Source organism: Parasteatoda tepidariorum, chromosome 1 (genome assembly GCF_043381705.1).
Source record: "Parasteatoda tepidariorum isolate YZ-2023 chromosome 1, CAS_Ptep_4.0, whole genome shotgun sequence".
NCBI lineage: Eukaryota > Metazoa > Arthropoda > Arachnida > Araneae > Theridiidae > Parasteatoda > Parasteatoda tepidariorum.
Window position 1 is genome coordinate 19,402,640 of NC_092204.1, and position 12,840 is coordinate 19,415,479.

A 12,840-nucleotide genomic window follows, 5' to 3' on the forward strand; every position below is an offset into this window, starting at 1 on the left:
AAGGTCCAGACGTTTCAAAAAATCATTGATCACAGAAGTTTCCGGAAATCAAATTTTCAAAGGTGGAACTTAAAAAAACAGTTTATTTTATTTGTTTGTAAGGGATAGTCAGAGAGATACTTTATAAGCTTATATTCATGATTAATATTCATTTTTTATCAGTAAATAGTTGTTATAATCATAAACTCAAGAAAGAAAGACATATTTGTAAATCTTAATTACTTCTCCAGGTCATCATACATATGTGTAAAATTTTAAAAATATTTTAAGTAAACTAAGAAATATTGAGAAAAAAGAAAAAAAACCTTGTTTAAATTTTTTTCAATTTTTTTTTTTTTTTAACTCAAGAAATTTTCCGGAATTTTGACTTCGGCTCACAAACCCCTGCACCGGTCACCCCCATGGCGCTACGAACAAACTCATTGTCGGTCACTGGTGATCGTGTTAGAAACGGCTAGAGATTTTTTCATCTTCTAACAAATTGCAAAGATGCTTTCTTTCTACAATTATTCATTTTAAGCGCAAATAACAAGTGATTGTTGTTTTGTTTTCTTGTTTTGTTTGTTTTTAAATAAAAGAGATGTCAGAAATACAATTTCAGACATTCTTGACATAAATATTACACTTATATATCAGATATGATAATACAAACAATAACAAAGTTGCGTACAGTGAGTATTATCAAACCTTCCAACAAGCTTGCAGACATCGAACCTAAAACTCCACGCTAAACAGTATTTTACGACCTTTAACGATCCATTCTTTTATGAAAAATGCTTTCATTAGCCTCCAGAAGCATTGTATTCATAATTATACAAATATGCTTAAAGTATGAATTAAATGAACGGCCATATATAACATTCAGTTTGACAGGGAAAAGACAAAAGAATAACCATGAAGTGCTCTACTCTAAGAGAGAGTTACTGTTAAGCACTTATCTTCCATGCAGATATAAGAAGCTGGTGTTGGTTAAGATGAAGTTATGAAAGAGGTAATTTCCTTTAAATGAAATATTTAGGTTAAGGTTAAAGAATACTTGAACTCAAAAACAAACAAAAAATCCAGTAAACAATGATTTAAGATACGAAATACTTCGAAATTAGAAACAGAGTTTTCAGATATATATTAGAAGGTAACAAATTGTGAATAATTTAAAATTAAATACATCAATTTTACAGGGATTCCAACTTCATCCGCTTTCTAAAATAGTATTTTCTAGTGGTAGCGAAATTTAAGTTACTTTAAGTTTAGTATTTTTCATTTTAAGTAATTTTTTCACCACTAATTATCAAAAATTATAAGTCATATAATATAAAATGCAACGTTAAAGCAATTATCTATTGGTTACTCTATTAAAAAGTAAACGTAACTATCCTTCCTTAGCGAATTTTACTATATAATTTGCTACCACTTTATTAAAACTATTCCATAAAGCGGAGCAGTTGGCATCCCTGATTTTACTATCATTTTAAATTTATTACGATGCTTGATAACCAACAGTTACCAGGGCTAACAACTTTGTACGTTTTTTGTAAAAATTTATTCTAGCGATAGCTATGCTTATGTTTAAAATGCATTATTTTTCATTCATTTAAACTTATTTTCCTCACCACTAACTATGAATGACTTAAACGTTCATATGCAATGTCAATTTATTCTAGGTTACTCGCAGTGAAACTTTTAAAATATTGACAAAATTTACCAAAAATTTTGAAAGTTTTAATTTTTAAATGTCTACTACTCTATAAAATTTTTTTTTAAAAGCTTTATAGTCAGCGCTTTTACACGTGGTAGTTAATTCAAGAGTTATAAAGGCTCTGTCATGATAAATCAAGACTGCTCTTTTAACCCTTTCACGCCGACTGTCACAAATACGTGCCAGCATAAAACCATATCAAACAGGGTGAAAAGGTAAAACTGGAAACCAAAGTAGTTCTTTAGCAGTTTATTTGTGGGCGGGGTTATAATTGTTTGGTTTATTTAATTCACCATTACTTTAGTTCAAAATAAAATTATTTAGTTCTACTTTGAACTAACATTGATTATATATATGATTAAACTAACAATAATTAAAGTAAAAGCGAAGTAAGTCTGTCAAATTAGCAAGGCCTGCAATTAAGTTACCGTTTTTTATTTATTTACATCCTGATTCTGATTTTGTACGAATACTTTTATGAATCACCCGTCACCAAGGGGTTAAAGTAAAGAAAAAAATGGTAAATGGTATTTTAAGAGAATTATTTTGATTTTTCGCATTTTAACCACTAATATTTTTTTTCAAAATGTGACAATGTAAGTTCTTTAAAGATCTTGCAAGGGTCTATAAAATTATTAATATTTGTGATAATCACAGAATTTATTAATTCTCTCCACAGCAGGCAACTCATAAAGCAATTCTGTTAGCACTTAAAATTTTAGAGAATCACTTATCGCAGGATAGCTTCGACCCCTGTAATTAACCCTTTATTTGCCAACGGTACTCAGTATCCCTTTCATGAAGATATCTTAGCTTTGAATAAATTTACTAACTTATTATAAAGTACATTGAAACCTCTCGGGAGCTACAACACTCCATTCCACAGTAAAATGATCGTTAATGGAGGTTGGTCGTTCTTAAGGAGTTATTTCCATTGACTTCAAAATGTTATCGAAAGTAGTAGGGAACCGATTATCCGGAACGATCGGGACCATCGCTATTCCGGATAACTGATTTTTCCGGTTTTCTGAATCGCTACAAAAAGCTGTTTTTTTTATTGTTAAAAAAAAATTTTTTTTTAAATGGCGGGAAAATTCATGGAATTTCGTTCCGGATTTTTGGTTTTCCGGTTTTCTGATTTCCGGATAACGGGTTCTGTACTGTACATGATTTTTCGCGTCGGATTTTAATTTTACTCAGTGTCATTTTCTTGGTGTGGAAATGCTACTTGTGTTGGCGTCATGAAAACCAGATCTTTGAATAAAATTTAGCGTCAATAAAAATGATCCCTACTGATGTAATTATGTGTAAAAACAAATTTACCAATTATGAATAATAGAACTACTTTAAATAAAAAATGTATTATGTTTAACTTAGCATTTAATTTTATATCATAAAAATTAGTTTACTTTAAAAAATGAGAGGTTTGTTTGAGATGCTTAGTTTTTCTAAAATAACTTTTTCTTTCTAATTTAACTTTTAACTCTTTTAATAGGATCGTCTTTAGAGCACTCTGATTATAACGTGAGGTTGTCAATTTCTTTCAGCAATCATCAAAAAGAGCTTTTTAAACAGGAGCCACTCATAATTATTTTGAATGCATTTTGAATATACTTATTTGTTTTGTTAGTATCTTTTATTTTGATATTTTTCGTGTTTCCCACTTTGACCTTTTCCTCATTTAATGCGGAGGTTTTGATTTTCTCTCTAAAAAGTTTTCTTCGCCTTAAAGTCTGTTGCAAAAAATTCCATTTCTCCGTAAAGTAATCGTAAAAAGAGGAAGTTGCTACAGAGAGGTGGACTTTTCTGGAGGTTTTACAAAAGAAGAGTTAGTTTCACGTTTAAATTTGTGTAACTGAATTACTACGTAATCTTTCAAACCAATTTCTTATATTTTAATGAAGGATTTTTCTTGAATATTAAAAAGTGGTAATACATTTTATATTTTACATTTAATGAATTCGTATTAAGTTAAGATGACCATAATTCCACCTGTAAAACATTTTAAAAAGTAGCGAAAAATTTAAACCTACAACTTTTCAAATTACTGTTACTGTTCCCAAACCTGAAACTTTCCCCATACCAGCCAACTTTTACGCTTTTAAAAAGAGTGTTTTCCTAGTGGTGACCAACGAGGTGACCGATGTTCTATGGCTGATAGATATGAATTCTGCACCTGGATGACACCAAACACAGTTCTGATGTAAAGTACTCTCAGTGGTAGACGGATCACGGGTTAGAGTCCCCTTGCTGTTGAGCTAACCATGAGATGCTTTCGTGGTTTTCATCTCAGTGTAACGCAAATGCGTTAGTCCCATCAAAAGTTCTCCACGAAGACTAGCTTCTCTCAATGTTTGAACCAGAAATTCCCTTGTCTTCTGAGTTGGGTCCAAAATTGCAAGGCTACGGAGTTGAACATTGTAAACTCAGGATTGGGTCGACCGCTAACGCCGATTATAAAATAAAATTGTTATGGCTCTTCTTGTCTATGGTGCAAATGTTTCTGCCCTTCCCTTCAAAGGGCTATACAATAATAATGAATGAGAACAGAAAAAACCATCTGAAAAATATTCCAGTGAATAAAAATGGCCGATATAACTATTACTTTCAGGAGAAGAAATGATAATCCCCTGTTCATAAAAAGAAATGAAAAGAGCAAATATAAGGAAGGAATATATAAATGAAAAGAGCAATAAAAGAAAGGATGAATGATATCTATCTTGTACACGAAAGATGCGATATCAAGATCGGATTAAGGGGAATGTGCTTAAGAGATTGTATATACCCTATATTTTCCTATTCTTGTTGAGAAAGACAAGAGACCTTTCATGAAGATTCTATGAAGGATTAATAGCGGCAATAAATTTATAAATTGCCCCGAGCACCATTTAGTCGCAAGATAGTAAGATATTGATACAGACATATTTGGAATCAACCCAGTTTAGAAAGATGAAGTTCTTTTCATAGCTGTGAACTTCAACGGTGGTTGGGATTCACCAATTTAGAAATCGGTAAAGATTTTACCAATGGATAGTAAAATAATATTTAACTTTTGTAGTCCCGAGTTTTTTTAAATGTTATTTAACCCCTTAGCGCTCAGATTTTTTTTAAAAAAAACCGGCCAAAAAAAAACAATTTTTTTTTATGTAAAAAAAAAACACTTTAGAACATTGTCTTTTTTTTTTTTGGTGGACAATTTTGATATACTGCTTGTTTGTTCAATGGAAAAAAGCTATATTCAGAGATGCCAACTGCTCCGGACAAGCCAAAAAAAAAAAAAAAAAACGGNAAAAAAAAAAAAAAAAAACGGTAAATACCTACAAGTAAATTTTGCAAATATTTGACTATTTTTGCTTGCTTATTAAAAGGTATAGCATGACAAAATATAACTATAAAGTGGTGAATTATATAAGCTTACGAATTATTTAAAAATAGTAGTGGATAAAAATCTATTAAATTGATTTTATTAAACCGCGAATCACAATTGATAAACTATCACTTTAAAATATATATTTGCTGTCCGGAGCAAGTTGGCATCTCCGTATATTTTATTCTTGAATAAATAAGTGATACAGCTAACAATCCTATGTAAATGATAAATATCAATAAAACGTTTTTTTTCTTAGCTTTCACATTGTTATTTTCAATTCTCGATTCTATTCGAGAGTGAGAAATTATAGCGGCATAAAATACAACGCCGCTCGAATTATCTCGAGTGTGCACAGTTGGGCCTGTTTAGCGCGCTCGAATTAACTCGAGCGCACAAGTTAAGGGGTTAAACTAATGTAAATACTAAATCATTTAAAATTCATATTCATATTAAAATATTGCATATAATAAACTTGCTTTTGTTGTTGACTTATTCCACGTGGTCTAACTGCTGGCTACACCTAGTGCGGGAGCTCGAGAATCTTCAAAATATAGAATACAGGATGAGGACTAGAGTTAATGCAGGCCTACCAACTACTACGCTTTTTGCAAAATATGTCATAGGGTGATAGACATTTAAAAACCAAAGCTTTCAGAATATTTTTGGTAATTTTACGAACATTTAATACAGACATGCCAACTTGCTCCGGACGGTAAATAAATATTTTCAAGTGGTAGTTTATAAATTGTGATTCCTGGTTTGATAAATTCAATTTAGTAGATTTTTATCCACCACTATTTCTAAATATTTTGTAGGCTTATATACTTCACTACTTTGTAATAGTTATTTCATGCTATACCTTTTAAAAAGCAAGCAAAAATAGTCAAATATTTGCAAAATTTAGTTTGTAGTTATTTACCGTTTCTTTAATTATTGTGGCGTGTCCGGAGCAGTTGGCATCTCTGTTAATAGCCTCACTAAGATATAAGAGATGCAAACTTGCTCCGGACAGCAAATATATATTTTAAAATGGTAGTTTATCAATTGTGATTCTTGGTTAAATAAACTCAATTTAGTAGATTTTTATCCACCACTATTTCTAAATAATTCGTAGGTTTATACAATTCGTCACTTTATGGTATTTATGTCATGCTAAACCTTTTAAAAAGCAAGTTAAAATAGTCAAATATTTGCAAAATTTACTTTGTAGTTATTTACCGTTTTTTTATTTTATTTATTTGTGTCCGGAACAGTTGGCATCTCTGCGATATAGAGCTGGAGCAAAGTGGCTTTGCTTATGAGCTTTTAAATTATTTATATACAGTGGTGTGGAAAATAAGTTTAAATTAATAAAAAATAATGCATTAAAACATTAACTTATCCACCACTAGAATAAATGTTTACAAAAAGTTCATATGAAACATCACTTTGCTCCAGCTTTTTCGTGGTAAGGCTTCAAAATGTAGGCAAAATTAATAAAAATTCTGAACGCTATAAAATATTTTGCAAAAAGCATAGCAGTTTCCAGTCCTGATTATCTAAAACTTAATGCTATTAGTCGAAATTCAGAAGGTTGCAAATTAATTGATCTTATAGCTATGTGTTTAAATTGTTAATTTACCTTGGTTAACTCGGACACTAATAATTTAATTATTTAAATATAAGATCTTACAAACGAATGCATAAGTTATAATTTTCTAAAAATCTGTTTGTTTCAAAAAATTTTGCTTTAGCTCACTTCCACTGATAAAAATAAATTGCAACACCCTCAAATGGTTGGAGCCGCTGTTATTATATTTATTCCTTTAACTTCTTGAAATACGAATTTCATTCAATTTCTAAAAAAATATTTGCTGATGAAAATGGTCTATTTGCTTATTCTTTGTTAATTTTTTACTGGGAATCGATAAATGCATTGGACTTATGAAGATTTTTTTTTTCAAATTATATAATACCATTTTGAATAAGTTACGACTAATTTTCTAAAATACACGCTACGAGCTTAACAAATGGAGTTGATCCGACTTTAGTAAGCTCTAAAAAAAGTTTACTCCTTAAATTTAAATTTACTTATGACTAAAAGTATATATCTAAGAAATATTGATATTGCATATAAAGTTGAATTGACTATATATTTTAGTGCCCGAAAAATATTTGAATAAGCGTAATTGTATTTCACAGATGACTTAATTCATATTGAATACGAAATGGAAATAATTACATTGGCAGTTTAGTTGTTTACTTAGCTTTGAAAAAGCGTTGATTTTATCTATAACGAACTTCGTTCAGGAAGCATAATTTTTTCCCATTTTGATTTCTATGTGCAATTTGTTTCGTCATATCACGATGAATGGGTAAAGGGCTACAATGGCCTAAAGCACCTAGGCCAAAACCTTATGATTGACTGACTGCAATGGTGACATTTTTCAAAAGTGGTCGTAATTATCCTTATTTTTCAATTTTCACTATTTCATTCGCTGCCAATTTATAAAAACTTTTTCAGAAAGCGTAACAGTCGGCATCCCTGCAGGTTGAACCTTTTAAAAAGTTGGAAAATTAACAGAAAATATAAAAAAATTTTGTTTGTAGATTTATACTTTTTTTTTTTTTTTTTTTGAATTCAGAGTAATTGGCATCTCTGCATTGAACTAACTTTGATTAACTAATTAGAATCAAAACGAAAGCAAAAATAAGTCTGTCAAAATAGCCGTGCTAGCATTTAAGCTATAGCTTTTTATTTATTTATTTTTCCCATGCGAGGGTTTTAATGTTGTCCCAAAAAGATTAATAATGCTGGGTGCCAGTCTCAGAAACGGATGAAAGCAAATATATACCAAGACGAAAAGTAAGCAAAAACTAATATGAAAATCATTTCTTTTTTGCTTGTTTTCGGGAAAATTAAAATATCCAAAACATTAAAATACCGCGAAGTATTTTTTAACAGTTATAATCAATAAATATTTAATAGAGTATATTGGATCAAATTTCAATATATAAATTTATATAAACCTTTTTTTATTTTACATCAGATAAATAAAATCGTTGCCCTGGTATTTACTGTTCTTAAAATTAAAAAATGTGGTAGGAAAATAAGATGTAAGTTTATATTTACCAGTATGCTTAAAAAAAGAAAGTTTGTATTTTTATTATAAGAATATTAACATCACTTTTTCAGTTTTCTAAGCCTTGATTATAAAGAGTTTTTAATTTAGAAAAATAAATGCTTTTTAATTACATTAATGGTGTATAAAATAAATAAACTAATTTGGTGAATAAAATAATTTTACAAGTTTTATAAGCACCTGGAAAAAATTAAATTAACTGATCTTAAAAAAAAGCTCAACATTTCTTAATATATATGGAATTAAATTCTTTCACTATCGAATTAATTTTCACAACCGCTGCTTTCAGGTCTATATATATTTACTTAAGATTATATAAAATATTCTGGTAGCTGTCAACATAATAATATTTTTAAAAAATATGCATTAATATTGCTAGTCCCTTTTAATTTTTTTAAGGCGCAATTGAACCCTTTTTTATGAAACGTTAAAAACCAAGATTATGCAAACATAAATAATAGCAAAAAACTAAAAAAAAAATTTTTTTTTTTAATTCCTACAAGCGCATTAATTGATGCGTCTGTTTATGTTTATTTAAGTATAGCTCATACCCACATTTTCCCGTGTCAGAATTTGATATCTTATATTTCGTTTACAAATTCAAGAAAATACAAAAGTAATGAAGAATTATTTTGGAAATCTATGTAAATACAAAATGCAGTTGAAATTAATTCTCTAAAATTGGAATCAGATTTTCTTTAATCTCACCTTACAATTGAAAAACAAAATAATTATTTATTTAATAAAATGTAGAATTTATTACAGAAATTCAAAAAAATATTTACAGTAATGTTTTCGTAATTTGAAGAATAATTATTTCATTTAAAAAAAAATCCTTAAGTTCCAAAAAAAAAGAAGAAAAAAAAAAGAACGTTAGACCTTAATTCTTTCTGTAATTCAAAAACAGAAATAAATAAAAAAAAAATCGAATTTTTTATTAAAATAAAAATAAAACATTCTCAATATTCTTTTATAATTCAAAGAAATGCAATAAATATCTTATCATCTCTGCATTAAAAAAATACAGATGAACATTTAAAAATATATACAAGGGATTGCTACAAAACAGCCCACGCCATCAAAATATACCGGTACAGGCGACCTTCAAAAAGTTTGAAGTACCCCTACCCCAACCCCTTTTTGGAACAAGGGAGCACCTCTCAGGTGTGAAGAACTTATTCCCGATCCCCAGAGTGTTTGTTTATAATCAGTTTAAAAGAGAAGATAAACAAAGACAGTTTTATACCTGCTTGTTCTTTGTGGTGAACCTTCCTGTTCGAAGGGGGTGTAATAACCCTCTTCCGCATTGAGGAGGGGTTCTTCGAAGGGGTGAACACACTTGACAAACAAACAAAACAATTCCTCACATGGCATTCGAAAAAGATGACACTATTTCAACCACATGTCTTCGCATTCCGGCATACACACACCGAACTGCTGCTGCCGCTACCGGCAGAAACACAACTTCTGCAAGACGTCACAGCCGCCGCACTGTGACGTCACTTAGGCATCGATTCGCTCAGGTCTTGGTGGGGGCATAGGTGAGTGGGAATGCTTTCTAGCAATTACGTTGAGTTGAATGGTGGGATAATTAATATAAGGGGCCCTATACACTCGCCTAGCCGGCGTCATTTTGGCTACAACTTCGACAAAAATGAATTGCTTTTGTCTTAAAATGTTTCTTAACGCTAAAAGGCTTTACTGAAATTTTTCGTAACTATTTCTTTTCTTATCTAGCGATTTTTATTATCTTTGAAAGATGGTTATTCCAATTTATTAAATTATTCCTTAATATTGATTTATGTGAACGAAAAATTCATTTGAATTGTAGTAAAGAAATCATTACCTAAAACACCAGCAGTTAACCTTTCGACACAAAATTCTTAAACATAATTTTCACGCTTTTTTCATTATTTTATGCATTATTTTAATTATTTTTAGCGGTTTAATAATGGTTATGAGATCATTGTAATCATTATTAGCAACATGAAACTTGGGTGTCTTTTTCTGCGTAAAAAGTAAAATTTTCCAAATACTTTCTCACTTTCGAACATTAATTTTTCAAATTCGCACTTACTTGCAGTTATTTAGATTATAGAGAAACAGTTATTCATCAGTGAAATTTCTTTAATTTACAAAATCAATTATTGATAAACTTTTAAATGTGAATAGAAAAAAAATTCTCGAACTATTTTTTTTTTTTAAATTTTATTTTAGTAAAATTATAATTCCGATAACCAATCAGATTTTTTCAGTAACTTTTAGACATTTTTTTTTAAAAATACCAAAATAAATTTTTGCTTGTAATTAGAGCGCTAGAAAAAAAACATATATGTATAAAAGGGACACCTGTGCCCCACCTGAATCAGGGGGTTAATAGTGGAAGTCATTTAAAATTCTGACTATTGGCCAAAAAAATTATTTTAATTTAAAAATAAAAAGCTTTTATCTCCTGCCTTTTATTTTCTTTAGTTAATAAATTTATTTTTATTCCATTCAATTTTCTATAATGAAAATTTTAATGAGAAATATGAACTATACAAATAGTATGTAAGAATATTTTTAAACAACTCACAAACTCCTCCCTTCCCTTTAATGATCATGTCATCTTTAAACGACTCCCACTTATTTTTAATTAATAAAGAAGCCAAGTTAACTCTTTGATCAGGTAGGTAGGTATTTTATTTACGTCGCCTTAGAGCTACACACTGGGCTATTGGCGACGGTTTGGGAAACATCCCTGAAGATGATCCTCTGCGTAGGGGATGACTACCCTGCTTTGGCAGCCCGACGACCTGCGCGCTAAGTCGAGCAAGCACTTTGCTGTAGTACAGTTAAACGAGGACCGATACCACACACCCTCGGTCCTTACGCAGACTGATCCAAGGGGTCACCTACCCGCTTACTGACCGCAGCCTGTGATGTTTGACTACGGTGTTCTACTGAGAACCGCGTCTTTTCGATCAGTCCACTGTGGGACTAACTCTTTGATGAAGATGGGGCACTGGGGGGGGGATCTCTCCGGCAGAGCTGTATCACCTGCCATGTGCTAAGCGTAGATGTAGCTGGTTCGATTCCCGCTGTTACCCTGGATGTATCTTCGTGTTGTTCTCTGTATTGTGCTATCTGTTCTTTTATTTGACAAAGGTTTATAAGTCTAAATTGAACAAAGCCTGCAGATGTACGTAAATTTAATAAACAGATGGGATACCGGTGTCCCTGTCATAAATATCGCCCCCTTTGCTCTAATTACAAGAAAATATATTTTGGTTTTATTTTTTTAATACAAAAAAGAGTTTAATAAAAAAAATCTATCAGGTTATCGGAATTATATTTTTATTAGAACATAATTCCTAATAAAGTAGTTTGGAAAAAAAATTTCATTCATATTCAACAAATTATCAATAGTTGATTTCGTAAATTAAAGAAATTTCAATGATGGATTACTGTTTCTCTTAAATCTAAATAACCGAAAATTTAAAAAATTATTGTTTGGAAGTGAGCCGCGTTCTGAAGAACTCGGAAAAAGATACTAGTGTTTCATTTAATAATTTATTTAATTCATAACCATAAATTATTAAAATGCTAAATATAATGTTTTTCAATTATTTTGACCTAAATTAATACAAAATAAGGAAAGAAGTATAGAAAATTTGCTTGACCCTTTGCACTCTTAGTTCTTTAAAATGCTTTCGCAACTAATATAAGCACTATATCATTTTAAGTACACTACACAGTATTTTTATATCATTTTTAAATAATGTGGTTACTAATAATTAACGCATAAAAATTTTTAATTTTAGAGTGATGAATATTGATGGCGCCTCAGAGGCAACATCGGACTGCAAATGGTTAATAAAAATTTCAGCAACTAGAGTCAGATTTTTAGGCAGTGAACTGATCCAACAGTAGAATAACAAAGATATTTTGTTTTCTTATACATTCTTATTTTAAATTTATCTACTAATTCCTTAATTCTTCATTTTTAATTTATCTACTAACTTTCATTGACTATTTTTGAATTAACAAAAATTTCGTTTTCATTTTAGCTTCGAACCAGGCTGTTTCACCATTTGAAAATTTAGCCGATTTCTTATTCATACATACCAACAATTGTCATTTTAACAAAAATTTTCTTGAATTTTTAAAGGGAGCAAATTGTATCTCACCAGTATTTTCGATTTCGTAAATTTAATTTACAAAAATATTGTTCGCCGCTATTTATGAAAAATGTCAGAAACTATGACAGACTTTATGATCTTACAATAAGCAGTCTCCAGCTTGCGCAAATAACCTCAACCTCCTTCACCTGACTTACTCATGGATAGAAGGAAAGGGGAATTGACCAAAGGTGATCCCCGCCTCGGGAGTATATCACCCTTCTTTTTATACTTCATTTGAACTCCGAAGTAGGACAATACAGTCGGATCTCTATTTAACGAAGTCACAAAATCCCGATAATAAGTTCGTTGTATGGAAAATTCGTTAGATAGAAAATTACCTTTTGAAATACTTAAGCGACACAAACCAGGTTTTAAATTCATAAACACTAGACATAATTAAAACAGCAATTGATACACCTATATATTGTGAACTAGTATCTGCTATTTATTTTATAAATCTTTACCAGAAAAGAAATCTACATGGAAAGC

General features: G+C 30.2%; 1 protein-coding gene across 1 annotated transcript in view; it reads right to left on the minus strand.

Moving 5' to 3' along the window:
• The window catches only part of LOC107436825 (uncharacterized), a 217,196-nt gene extending 207,513 nt beyond the window's left edge, over window positions 1-9,683 (minus strand). The window contains exon 1 of the mRNA XM_043039220.2: window positions 9,435-9,683. Within this exon, the coding sequence (XP_042895154.1) occupies window positions 9,435-9,495 (61 nt within the window). The 5' untranslated portion in view covers window positions 9,496-9,683. The remainder of the gene's footprint in view (window positions 1-9,434) is intronic.
• Between the last annotated feature and the right edge of the window lie 3,157 nt (window positions 9,684-12,840).